The sequence below is a fragment of the Sycon ciliatum genome, chromosome 5 (genome assembly GCF_964019385.1).
Source record: "Sycon ciliatum chromosome 5, ocSycCili1.1, whole genome shotgun sequence".
Lineage (NCBI taxonomy): Eukaryota > Metazoa > Porifera > Calcarea > Leucosolenida > Sycettidae > Sycon > Sycon ciliatum.
The window spans coordinates 14,637,674-14,651,832 of NC_088647.1; the positions used below are offsets into that span (position 1 = coordinate 14,637,674).

The window sequence follows — 14,159 nt, forward strand, 5'->3', positions numbered from 1 at the left end:
TCATTCAGGGACCAAACCTTTTGCCAAATAAGCTTCTAAAACTAGGGTTGAGGCAAGGTCGTCGGTGGTCAATGCACTGACCACAAACTGCGAAGGCTCCAGTGCAGACACCAAATGAACACTATCTGCCAGCAACCTACAGTACTGTCGGTCGCCGAAGAACTTGGGGGGGGGGGGGGGGGGGGGGGTCAGCCTCCTAGCCTAGACCGTTCTTATTTTCATGGATTACAGTCCATGCACAGTTGAGTCACCGTGAAAACATTGGTATGCTGTGCTTGGTGAAATTCTACCCTGGTCGCTCTCCGGCGCTCCGTTCTTCGGCGCCCGGCAGAACTGTAGCCTAGTACGGCACGGCATACAGCACGGCACACAGCACGCCCAGCACAGCACAGCACGGCATGACACGGCACAGCGCAGCACAGCACAACATGGCACAGCACAGCGCAACACAGCACAACACACAGCACGGCACACAGCACGGCACACAGCACGGCACACAGCACGGCAGAGCACAGCACGGCAAGACATGACACAGCACAGCACAACATGACACGGCACAGCACGGCACAGCACAGCACAGCACGGCACAGCACAGCACAGCACGGCACAACATGGTACAGCACAACACTGCAGTAGAGAAGTAGCAGCCAGCTCTACTGTACGCACCTGCACAAAGAATTTCCGCTTGGCAATGCTGCTGACTTCATCATCCGCTGCAATGTCATCTCGGGACCGCTTGAAAGCAACATCACCGGGCATAGCCTGAACGGCAGCTGTACGTTTCCTCACTGCGCGCTTACTGCGCATTGCGCCACCGCTGGTGCTGCTGGTGACCGTGGCAACTGTCTGCGCCGATGATAGAGGTGTGTCTGGGCGCGATGATGATGCCGACGACGATGACGACGGCGATGATGACGGGCACGAGGACCCCAGCTCACGGTCTACAGGCGAGGACGTCTGGCTGCCGGAAGAGGGCAATTGCACAGACGCGCACGACGTCCACACACCACCCAATGGATGCTGAAGATACGACACGCTTGCTTGCCCTCGTTCCGGCGTGTCCATCTTGTTCAGCTGCACAAGATCAGACTGATGCTGTGATGCTGCTGGTGCTTCTGACGGTTCCGCAGCAGTGGAATGCTGCGTTGGACATAGCTCTGGCCTCTTGACATCGGCGACAGAAATGTTCTGCGATGTCATGGTGATCGCTGCTCTTGGGTCACTGGGGGTTGACGCTGTCCGTGACGAGCCTCTGCTTAGGTCGCTGGGGGTCGGCACTGTGCGTGATGGGGCGGTTTGCTGCCGCGAAGCACCACTGAGCTTGCTGGGTGTCCGTGCAATCCGCAAAGTGGCATTCATCTTTCTACTTCCCGACTTTGGTGACATGTTGGCATTGCCGCTGGTGCTTGGCGGAGGAGGCGACTGCGGTGGCCTGGCCGCAGGTTTCTGCTCCAGTTTGGCATTAAGCGTGCTGATCTGCTCTGTGCATGTCTGATAGTGACATAACATCTCCTGGCGTGTGCTCTCCAGCTTGCTGGGCAGTTCTGCAATCTGCCGACAGCACTCGATCACTGGACGCAGCTCGCAGGCCAGAGCTTGCATCTCTGAACGCGACTGCTCCACCGCGTCGGTGAGCTGCTGCTGTTGAACGGAGATCTCCTTCACGGCCTTGCACACATCCAGCCGGATCTGCTCCGGTGGTGGCTGCTGCTGGAACATGTGAAGGAGAGTGGTGATGGCACACCGCAACTGACCTAGCTCCTCGCTCACCTCGCCGCGAAATGTCACTTGACCGTTTTCCAGTGATGTCATGCGCTGGTAGAGTTCGCGAGAAATGGCCCCGGCTGAGTTTGCACGTTGCTCTGATGCCGCTCTAGCCATTATCTGATTGATACGCAGCTGGTTATGCTGCTGCTGCTGGTCTTGCTGCTGTTGCTGATGTTGCTTTTGCTGCTTTAGCTGCTTCTGTTCCTTCTGGTGCTGTTGCTGCTTCTGTACTTTTAACTGCTGTGGTTTTTGATGTTCCGGTTGTTGCGGGTGCGGCTGTTGTTGCTGCGGCTGTTGTTGTTGCTGTTGCTGCTGCTGTTGTTGTTGTTGTTGTTGTTGTTGTTGTTGTTGTTGTTGTTGCTGGTGTTGTTGTTGTTGCTCCTGCTGCGGCTGCTGCTGTTGTGGTTGTTGTTGCTGGTGTTGTTGTTGCTGCTGTTGCTGTTGCTGCTGTTGCTGTTGTTGTTGTTGTTGTTGTTGTTGTTGTTGTTGTTGTTGTTGTTGTTGTTGTTGCTGCTGCTTCTGCTGCTGCTGTTTTAGTCGCTGTTGTTTTTGCTGCAGCTGCTGCAGCTGCTGCTGTTGTTGCAGTTGAGACGGCTGAACATTTGTATAACGGAACACGTCGCTGGGGGATTGCTGCAACCCCTCCATCGGAGGCTGTGGTTGCAGCAAGTCCCTAGGCGAGCGTGCCAGCAAGTCCCTTGGCGAGTGTGGTACCGAACCCCTTTGGGATTGCGTTAGAGCGACAAGACCATTAGCATGCTGGAACGGCTGGCTTGGACTCAAGCCTGTGCTGCTGCTAGGTGAGAAAGCACAAGTTGGTGACTTGGACGGTGGAAAGAGCTGAGGGAACTGCCGGGAATAGGATGGGAAGCTTGCCGGACTTGCCTCTAAACCACCATCAGGAAGCTGCCATCACAAGAACAATATACAGCATATACTGTATAAGCAGAAACCAATCTTTAAAGGGAAGTATACCCTAAAATCAATTTTTGACCAGTTGTAGTCTTCTGGGTGCTGAGTCGAATGGTCTTGGTCCGAGGAAGCTGAGACGCTCCCTTCCTACTTGAATCCCAATCGAACTCGCGCACTTCCACCGAAACTGGGTGACTGCGCCCTACTAGATGGGGGTTTGTATGCAAAATGTCACTAAAAGTGCCATTTCGTTCTTATAAAAGCACGGATGACCGCGATTGGCCCATATGTTGTAGTCTTTTGGACGCTGAGTCGACTGGTTTTGGTCCGAAAAGGCTGCGATGCAGCGTTCCTCCTTTATTCCCAATCGAACATGGTTGAACAAGCGGTCATGTGCTCCTGGGTGCCCAAATCACCTGGTCACCGCGCCAGCAGGCGACAACTTTCACACCAAGGTTCAACTCGAGTTCAACTCGAGTGACAGGACTGATCCCCAAAAAGGTCAAACAGGCTAGTAAGTTGTACCCTGCAGGCACGGTGACCAGGTGACTGGTGTACGCAGGAGCACGTGACCGCTTGTTCAACCATGTTCGATTGGGAATAAAGGAGGAACGCTGCATCGCAGCCTTTTCGGACCAAAACCAGTCGACTCAGCGTCCAAAAGACTACAACATATGGGCCAATGGCGGTCATCCGTGCTTTTATAAGAACGAAATGGCGCTTTTAGTGACATTTTGCATACAAATCCCCATCTAGTAGGGCGCAGTCACCCAGTTTCGGTGGAAGTGCGCGAGTTCGATTGGGAATAAAGGAGGAAGGGAGCGTCTCAGCTTCCTCGGACCAAGACCATTCGACTCAGCACCCCGAAGACTACAACTGGTGAAAATTTGATTTTAGGGTATACTTCCCCTTTTTAAAAAGCTACAGCATCTGCAATCCCATACTGACCAAGCCTCCTGGGTTTCCCGGGGAAGGTCCTGGGAAATCGGCCAATCTTCTGGGGGCCCTGGGGATTTCCTGCAAGCTCCTGGAACAATGGAAGTCTCCCTGAGAGAGGCAAGTGTAGCTATCACCCACCCTCACAACATCCAGCTTGCACCGCCATTGCACTGCGAACCGAGCTGAATACCGCTGCCGCCTGGTGGGGGGGGGGGGGGGGGGCAGTCCTCATGGGAAAATTCCGCATGAAGGAGAGCAGAAAGGGACCGAACTTTGCCTTCTGCATGCACGGTGTACAAAGTCGATGTAAACGTTCCTGACGGCGGTGTTCACGACATCAACAAGCGGTACTTGGACACCAACAACACGGCAACAAGCATTCAAAGGGACTGCGAGACGCGGCTGATCTACGCTTTTCTTCTTGTTACCGCCTCAATCTATTGTGTTTTTTCATACTCGTGGTATGGTTTACCTGAAAAACCATGCGTCCTGTATCGGCTTACACTTCCGACCGGGGCAAATGCTTTTTTCTCATGTGTGGTGGACTGGTGGTGCACCCAGGGATTTCACGTGTATTGTAAAGGGATTGTCATTTGGGGTGGCTGGTCAGCATGCAATTCGCCATGACGTTTTTAAATAGTGCCAAAAATTGTGACTTCATCGAGATACCCATGATATAGATAGGAAAGAGCAGATTCCTTTCCTTTTGCACCACAGCATATCACTTGCTAGCAAATAGTGGTGCCAGGCCCATCTGCAAGATCTCCGATGGCCCAAATCAAAAATGTGCAAAACGTCCAGCCTCCATAACGAGTTATATTCAAGTCGGAACCGGGGAGTTCTACCCGTTGGGTCTGATGACCGGGGAAAGACGGCACTTACCGTTGGTCGTACATGAGTGTGGATACCACCAGAGGTCAGACCTGGAGTAGCGCACACAATAATACAATGCACATACAGTGACACTTCAGTATAGCGTACCTCCAACGGCTGTAAAAATCTAAACTTTACAGCCGAGGTACTGTATATCCAAAGTCAGATGACCGGTATAGTAGCACGGGCGTACCCATGTTGTGCCAAGAGCGCGAAAAAAAATCACCCTGACGCTGGCGACGAATCTCTATCCGTCGCGCATCATCTATCTATCTAGTCTTGTCCGCGATCGATCCGATGTCTACGTAGAACTAAGTAAAGAAGGCATTCTTGCAACATCGTTTCGTCAAGTTTCCCCGAGTACTGGTACATCATGTACTAGTGGTCTACTAATCGGTGTCGGAGCCAGTAAGGTAAACCAGTAAAGGCCGCTGCGACAAACACGATCGTATGGTCGTGTGTTTGCCTTGTTTCCGAAAGCCTAGATAGAGTGAAGTATTTTTTCGAATGAAAAAGGTCGCAGCGCCGCTCACTTTTATCCTCAATTTGTAAGAAGAAGAGTTCCGTAGGATGATGCTGAGCCACGCCCACGTGCCTGAATTAACCGACGAGCAATGCCAGCTTCCCAATCAGAGGACAACATCGCCGTTGGAGCCTGTTACCAAGAGAAGTTGAACTTTTGTTCTGCTTCGACGCTAGCTTCCTGTGTCAGGTGCTTGGCAGCAGCAGTTGATGGAGGGGAAACGATTAGGGCTGAATCGATTATACCGATTACTCAGTAATTAATCGATAATTTCTAACAAACAACTAGATTGTACTAGTAATCGTTACGTTATAGATTTCTCTGCAGAGTATAAAAAGGACCATCCGAGTCCATTATAGATTTCTCATCAGGGGTTTTGAGTCCAAAAAGTTCTGAAAACACCCGTTTCTCGTAACGTTCGAATCAGTTTCCACAGCGAGTATGCAGTTGCCAGGGTGTGGTGTGTGTCATGAGGTTCAATTGAATAAGCCTTTTGCGCGTTGTACAGATGCACGAAATCCCGTAGAATCCCGTAGAACCTAATGGGTGTTGAATGTGCAGGACCCTATTGTGTTTTCTGCTATTTCCACTAAGAAATGGGCCCTGAAGGCATTTCAAACGAAAACCTTTTCTGACAAAGATCTAGCTAGTCATTAGTTTTAACCAAATTGAAGAAGCTGGAATAGGGATTGTTTGCCCTTAGTTATGAGGCTAAAATTGGTCAAATGCGCATGCATAGCACACAATGAACACCCAATCGGTTCTGTACACACCTACGCCCTAGCACTGAACTTCGTACATCTGTACAACGCGCAAAAGGCTTATTCAAAACTGCCGTGTTTCGGAGCTGCCCGTTCACTAATGCAGAATGTTTGGCATTACAGTATAGAGACAAAGCTTGGGGAAACGTAGCAATTACTGTACAACATCTGACACTGTTTGGTATAACAATCGTAATCGAATAATCTAAGCTACCTGGTTAGTGAAGTGTCTGTCCGCACCGTCTAGGTTCGGCAATACATAAAACGAAATTTGGGTCAACACAAAGAAATTTCACCAAAAAAGCATCCAACAATAGGAGTGCCAATAAAAGAGTCTCCAGCATCTGTTCCAGTGAGAGAGAGAGAGAGAGAGAGAGAGAGAGAGAGAGAGAGAGAGAGAGAGAGAGAGAGAGAGAGAGAGAGAGAGAGAGAGAGAGAGAGAGAGAGAGAGAGAGAGAGAGAGAGAGAGAGAGAGAGAGAGAGAGAGAGAGAGAGAGAAAGAGAGAGAGAGAGAGAGAAAGAGAGAGAGAGAGAGAAAGAGAGAAAGAGAGAGAGAGAGAGAGAGAGAGAGAGAGAGAGAGAGAGAGAGAGAGAGAGAGAGAGAGAGAGAGAGAGAGAGAGAGAGAGAGAGAGAGAGAGAGAGAGAGAGAGAGAGAGAGAGAGAGAGAGAGAGAGAGAGAGAGAGAGAGAGAGTGCTAAGATCTTGCTAACAAACACATGGAAGTAGACCAAGAGCTGAGAAGTCTCCACTCTCTTTGAGGTAGTCACATAGGAATGTGGGGCTTACCGCCAGGCGATAGAGAGGGAGCAAGTAGACAGGATGACGCGTCTGGCAACAACACTGGTGACCGGTCACTTGACAGCTACCCACAGACGGAGAACACGAGAGAAGAGAAAAAGAAAAAAAGAGAGAAAGATCGTACAAGTGCGTATGTGTGTATGGCTGCATGTGTGTATGGCTGTGTGTGTGTGTGTGTGTGTGTGTGTGTGTGTGTGTGTGTGTGTGTGTGTGTGTGTGTCCCATGTGGTGCAGCGATTTCCAATCGATAGGTTGCGGGTTCGATTCCCGACGATTATGGTCACACACGTCTTTCTTCTCTTTCTCAGATTCCTCCTGACTTTTCTTTCATTCTTCTGGGTGGTTACCAACAGCCAGTGCATGCCAGAGTACGTGGTGTGAAGTATGTGCGGGAAAAAAATGAAAAAGACCTAAAGGTGGGGATTCACTGGCCAAAAAAGCCACTTCATAGCTGTGTGGTGTAGACCAGGCTGAATAGTGGCGGTCAATTCTTCAGCCTTGCAAGCTGTTGAATGGTGCAATCCCAGCACAAATTGCTATGGCTTCTGCTGTAGCATGGTCAAATGGTGTATGTGTGTGTGTGTGTGTGTATGTGTGCGCACGCGAGAGAGCATGTGCATGTGTGCGTCCTAGTGCACAAGGCCACCAAAAATGTAACCGTGTACATAAACACAAAGGAACAAAGCAAAGGTTGTCTTGACATGTGAGAGTGTAACACACTAACTACAGCAAAACGGCTAATTTTAACTCTGGATACAAACCTTGCTACGTTGCTTTGTGTGCGTGGACATGACGGCACAAAAATTCTTTTTATTGCAATTTTAGCCACTTTTAATGTACGGAAGCTCCACTGTAGCCACTTCATTACTTCTTAACCCTTTACCATCCGACCAAATTTCCCCAGCAGTCCCAAATGCAATAATTCTCACCTTATTCTGAGAATATCTTCGGTTCCAATCAACCATTTTTCACAATCTTGGGCATTCTGGAAAGCTCTCCACGAGCTGCGTACATTGAGCTCAAACAGGACACTACCGAGATCGCGTATCCAGCGTCAGGGAGCTTCAAATACACCCCATCGCTGGATATACGAGGAAATTCTCTCCTCGCCAGCCATTTCTCGCTCCTTCATCGTAAACATTCCAATTTTTTGCTTTCTTTTCATGCTGCCCACGCGCTCAAAGCATGTCAAAGTGACTCAGCATGTCAGGAGAGGGGAAAATCCCCGCTCAAGGTCAGTCACTCGGAAAGAAATTCGACTTTTGCCGTAACTGAAATGTCGAGCGAATGCGACATCGCAGCTCTTTTATACCGATTGATGCAATGGAAAGCTGGGCTCTTCGGCTTCTTCCTAGATACGACAAGAATCGATCAAGTTACGAATGGTTTAGTGTATGCATGTTCATCGATCTCTAGAGATCGATTCAAGTACGCACGGATGGTAAAGGGTTAAAGGGGAAGTTAAGACAAAAATCAAAATAATAATTTCACCAGTTGTAGTCTTCGGGGTGCTGAGTCGAATGGTCTTGGTCCGAGAAAGCTGAGACGCTCCCTTCCTCCTTTAATCCCAATCTAACTCGCGCACTTCCACCGAAACTGGGTGACTGCGCCCTACTAGATGGGGATTTGTATGCAAAATGTCACTAAAAGCGCCATTTCGTTCTTATAAAAGCACGGATGACCGCGTTGGCCCATATGTTGTAGTCTTTTGGACGCTGAGTCGACTGGTTTTGGTCCGAAAAGGCTGCAATGCAGCGTTCCTCCTTTACTCCCAATCGAACATGGTTGAACAAGCGGTCACGTGCTCCTGCGTACACCAGTCACCTGGTCACCGTGCCTGCAGGGTACAACTTACTAGCCTGTTTGACCTTTTTTGGGTGCAGTCCTGTCACTCGAGTTGAACTCGAGTTGAACCTTGGTGTGAAAGTAAGCCACCTGCTGGCGTGATGACCAGGTGATTTGGGCACCCAGGAGCACGTGACCGCTTGTTCAACCACGTTCGATTGGGAATAAGGGCCGAACGCTGCATCGCAGCCTTTTCGGACCAAAACCAGTCGACTCAGCGTCCAAAAGACTACAACATATGGGCCAATCGCGGTCATCCGTGCTTTTATAAGAACGAAATGGCGCCTTTAGTGACATTTTGCATACAAATCCCCATCTAGTAGGGCGCAGTCACCCAGTTTCGGTGGAAGTGCGCGAGTTCGATTGGGATTCAAGTAGGAAGGGAGCGTCTCAGCTTTCTCGGACCAAGACCATTCGACTCAGCACCCCGAAGACTACAACTGGTGAAATTTTGATTTTTGCCTTAACTTCCCCTTTAACAGCAGCGAAATTTCAGCGAAAGGACTGTTTTCACTAAAGGCTAGTCGCACCAAGAGTGCATGAAAACCAGAGTGTGCAGCTTGGATGGGATGATGTCACGGTGGAATTCCGTGATTACATCATTTTAGTGATGTAGCGCGTACAAGCAGGATTCAAGCAGGTCTCTTTCTGCACAACTGCATCTCAGTTGTACGCACTATGCCATTTCCCGCCTCAGATCTGCGTCAAATATGATGTAATCACGGAATTCCGCCGTGACAGACACCCATAGTGGAAAAGGCTCCACCGCTGTGACAGACACCCATAGTGGAAAAGGCCCCAGGCTGCACACTCTGGTTTTCATGTACTCTTGGTCGCACCACTAAAAAGATCACAAGCTCGCATTCTGCATAGCGCCATGTGATATGCATGCATTCTGCTCTGACATGAAACGGTGATCGCTACAAATTGCCTTGCAAACCCGTGCAGGCTTATAAGTCACTAAAGCTGTACCTTATAAGTCGCTCAACCGTTTTTAGACGTACACTCAAACGCCTCTTATCGGACACCTCTGATACGGGCACGTCTCTCTACCAGGCACCTTCAACTTGAGTTCATATGGCAAAATGCTTTGAATTTGGGGGTTTGAACTTTTTTCGTATGCGCAAGTGCATATTTGTCACTGCCAACCTGTGAAGTCCACACATTTATATCAATGGATTCTTTCTGTAACCTGAACATGTGCAATGTTTTCCAAATAAACTTCTTCAAAAATTGATTATTATGATACATGGTAGATGAGTTATCTTGAGATATGGGCAGTGCCCGGTCCCAAGGTGCCCGGATAAGAGACATCCGAGTGTACTAGATCCTGCAACATGCATTGTATATACATTGTATATATACATTGTATATATACATTGTATAGATCGAGGCCAGGCTCATTGAGAATGTACCTAGAGCTAGAAACTCACATCTGAGGAACTGGCGGAAAGCAGACCATTCGGAAATCCATTCACTTGACCGCTGGGAACCAGTACAGGATTGCTCGGTAGACCGTTGATCATACCCCCGACAGCGGCAGGAGCAGGAGCACCACCCCGGCCCCTGCCTATACCACGTCCAGGCAAGCCAACGCCGCAGCTATTAACCATGGATGAGGCGTTGGCAACAGCATTAGCCAGGCCAGTGTTGACCATCATGGTGCTGCTCGCCATACTTGCTTGCCCGGCATGCACGCCACCGCCGCCGCTAGTAGCAGCAGCAGCAGCAGCAGTTCCGGTGGGCAGCGGGCTGCCGGCGGGGACAAGCTGGGCCATGCTGTGCAGCATGCCACCGCTGCCTGACAGGATACCATTGTGCAGGCTCGCCGCTGTAGCCACGCTACCACCGACACCTCCGCCGATGCTGCTGGTGCTGATGGTTGGCATGCCACCGCTGTGCATACCGGTAAACAGGGCGCTGGCATTATCATGTCCCGACGCCATCATACGCTAATCTCACAGCTTTCCGCGCCAGCTGCACCGCTGAGTTCACCGCAGGGAGACAACAACAAACAGCCTGTTGCACAACAACAACAACAACAACAACAACAACAACAACACATGACGAACAACACGTACACACCTTCCAAGCTCAAAATACTCCCGCATAACCATCATGCACAGTTGTTGGCGATGATATTATCGGCTGATCGACTGCTGGGCCAGCACCCCTAAAGTGCTTATTGCCCACAGCCACCAGATCCACACATACCATGTTGACGGACATACTGTATGCACGCTTTCCCCAGATGTCAATGTACATAAAATCAAGAGTCTGTAACTCCAAGAGTATGCAACTCTGCAAATGGGGTCTGGCGTGGATTACGTAGCCACGAACTGGGTGCCAGCAGGGCCATTGCATCACTGTTGATCCGCTGCCGTTTCCAGCCTCCAAGTGTGTTTTCGGCGACTTTGGAAGGGTATTGTGCGACACCTGTGACGAGCTGCGACCACCACGCAGAGATTCACCATGCACATGCACTGCACGTGCACACACGGTAGATCACTGGGCTCAATTTACGTATGCCCCGCGCGTCACAAAGTTGAACTTCGGTCAACTTCTGGGACAGTGGCCTTGCGACTGCATGCGACAGTGCGCAACAGGCATTCCCTTGTCGCAAGTGTGGTATATCGCACGGCGCATAGCAGAAAGTGATATCGTAGGAAAACTGCACCCAAAAATCAAAGCTTCAGGGTGCATAGAGTTGTGGGCGCTGAGTCAAAGGGCGAAGGTCCCACTTCGGGTCTTTATGTGTGAAATCGGTGCGCATTAACTATAGGAAATTCAAAATCTGCTCAGCTTGAGCATCATTGCACTTAAAAAAAAAAAAATTGCACTACGTAACAAAGGAAATACTGTAAAACATGTAGTTTTCGGTGTAACTTTAATTTCGGTGATTTCGGTAGAGAAACCAGGCACCTAAATTTAAATTACACCTAAAAGGCACTAGAGTATGCACTGTATGTGAAGGGAACGCTGGTCACCTAATAGGGCTTGAAAGTGCTACGTCACAGCATAGCAACAATTTCAAAAATTCAAAAACTGGATCCACTTGGATCCAGTTTTTGTATGGATCCAAGCACATTTCAAGCGGTCTTACCCAGAATGGTGATGTAGCCAGTGAAACTGACTGATTTGGCTACTGGGGGCGGGGTTACAACTGGTGGCGAAATAAAAGTCACACCTGCATGCCACATGAGTGGGTTGCTATGCACCCACATACTTAGGCAATAGCAAAGTCACACCTTAGTGGATCCAAAAATAGAAATCTGATGTCAACTTACTACTCCCTGGCTGTTTTGACGTCATCACTTTCAAGCCCTATTCTAAATTACACCTGAAACCTGGCAGGTTTCTGCCACCGAAATTTTGATGCACCTAAAATTACATGTTTTACAGTACGCCATGCACAGCACCGTGTACGTACCCATAGCTCGGAGATCAGAGTTAATGAGAAATTCAAACATGGAACCTCTGCATATGATGCTGGGGGATCTGTCTCGACAGATATGGCAAAGGAGTCCCTAATAGGGCTTGAAAGTGCTACGTCACAGCATAGCAACAATTTCAAAAATTCAAAATTGGATCCACTTGGATCCAGTTTTTGTATGGATCCAAGCACATTTCAAGCCGTCTTACTCACAGCAAGGTGATGTAACCAGTGAAACTGACTGATTTGGCTACTGGGGGCGGGGTTACAACTGGTGGCGAAGTAAAAGTCACCCCTGCATACGACATGAGTGGGTTGCTATGCACCCACATACTGAGGCAATAGCAAAGTCACACCTTAGTGGATCCAAAATAGAAATCTGATGTCAACTTAGTACTCCCTGGCCGTTTTTGACGTCATCACTTTCAAGCCTTATAAGGGGCTGCGGACACCAAAATTTGCGCCAAATCGGGCGCCGCTAGTCCTGCTGACGTGCAAGCCAACGCTTTTATTGGTGTGAAAATCAAAATGCTTTGGGGCGGAGAGCTGGCGGGGCACCGAGCAGAGAACTGGATGTGGTGCATGCAGGCAATCTGGATGCACTGAATTGGAAACAGAAAGAGCAAAGCTCGCAAAAGCCGGCATGCTGTGTATAGGATTGCTCCCCTGCCCCTGAAAAAAGTACCTCTCCGTGTAAAAAAAAAAGAGAGAGTGTAAATCTTGGGAGAGGTTCGCATGCCTGCGCTGCTCCAGAAATGATAGCTATCATGGCTCAGCAGACTAACTACTGGTCTGTTTGCGTGGGGAGAGGGTGGGGTGCACGTGGGGGTGCGTGGGTGTAGGTGTGTGTGGGGTGCGCGTAGGGGTGCGTGGGTGTAGGTGTGGGGTGCATGTGTGTGTATGTGTGTGTGTGGTGTAGACCAGGCTAAAAATTAGTGGCGGTCAATTCATCAACCTGTTCGAATGGTGTAATCCCAGCACAAGTTAAAAATAGCGTGTGCTTCAGCGATGGGCAGGAGAATGAGTATGAGTGTGTGTGTGTGTGTGGTGGGTGTGTGCCTGTGTGTGTGTACGTGTGTGTGTGTGTACGTGTGTGTGTGTGTATGTATGTGTATGTGTGCCAGCTAGTTCGGTTGGTAGGTACACTTATGCCTGATTGTGTTGGGTCTGTTGCCAACAGGCTCGGCTGCTTGAAGGTGTAATGTTGTACCAAGAGTACATAACCCCCCAGAGTGTGCAACGCCGATCCAGCTCTGCATAGGGTCTTGGTCGAGCGGAATCGGATCTTCTGATGTCATGCGTACACTCCACACCAGCGCAAGGCCGGTCTCGAGGCAGGGCACCATTGTTTTTGATCCAAGAGTACCCGCGACTCCCCGGGTTCCCCTCAGATATGTACGGTATTATGACGCAAAGATCCGATTCCGCTCAACCAAGACCCTATGCAGAGCTGGATCAGGCATTGCACACTCTGGGGGGTTATGTACTCTTGGTTGTACCTGCCACCTTTGTTGGTTCCAGGGTTCATATACTTTCTATTTGAAGTATACATACCTGTTAACCATGGACTGCTTCTGGCTAGATTAACTCTTGTGTAATCAATGGTGCTAGTGAAGCTTTTATCAGATCCACTCTGATTTAGCCACTCACACTAGTAGCAAATATTACCTTCACTGGGGGCAGGGGTAACTGCAGTTGGATCCCGGGACGGATACCTGATGGCGTCAATCCTTTTTCTGCACCTTGTCCTCACCCACTTACTGAGGTGTGGTGAGCCCATAAGTGGGATCATTTTCAAGTCCACCCAGAGTTTCGGGGATTTCACCGGGTGTCGGCCGTTGGGCGGTTCAATAACCAATTGAGTCATCTTTCCAAGATTCCTTTTGAGTCTCTCTCCCCTCTCCCGGGGGGGGACTCACGTGACCAGGTTTGGCAGTGAGCAACAAGTACAGTACAGTACAGTGTGTGTGCGTGCGTGCGCGTGTGTGTATGTGTGTGTATGTGTGTGTATGTTTGTGTGCGCGCACGTGTGTGTGTGTGTGTGTGTGTGTGTGTGTGTGTGTGTGTGTGTGTGTGTGTGTGTGTGTGTGTGTGTGTGTGTGTGTGTGTGCATGTGTGCGTGTGTGTGCGGTAATACAGTGCACACAGCACAGCAAGCATCTTACGAGGGATGGGACAAAAATCAGCTTGAACTTGCCACAAGGCAGTCAGGACAGCCAGATTAAACTGCCACATATTCATTTCACTGGCATGATGTGATTAGGCATGGCAGGTGTTCGAGACAAGGCGAGGGAGGGGCGGGGGAGA

At 49.7% G+C, this 14,159-nt stretch overlaps 1 protein-coding gene across 2 annotated transcripts in view; it reads right to left on the reverse strand.

The window, feature by feature from the left end:
* LOC135817740 (lysine-specific demethylase 3A-like) overlaps window positions 1-14,159 on the reverse strand; it is a 39,932-nt gene that overhangs the window by 25,049 nt on the left and 724 nt on the right. The window contains exons 2-5 of one of the 2 annotated variants that reach the window (XM_065330979.1): window positions 9,853-10,404; window positions 6,563-6,638; window positions 4,501-4,541; window positions 667-2,673 (exon numbers count right to left, since the gene is read on the reverse strand). In XM_065330979.1, the coding sequence (XP_065187051.1) occupies window positions 667-2,673; window positions 4,501-4,541; window positions 6,563-6,638; window positions 9,853-10,368 (2,640 nt within the window). In that variant the 5' untranslated portion in view covers window positions 10,369-10,404. Of the gene's footprint in view, window positions 1-666; window positions 2,674-4,500; window positions 4,542-6,562; window positions 6,639-9,852; window positions 10,439-14,159 lie in introns of both variants that reach the window. The other variant, XM_065330978.1, reaches the window with a different exon arrangement.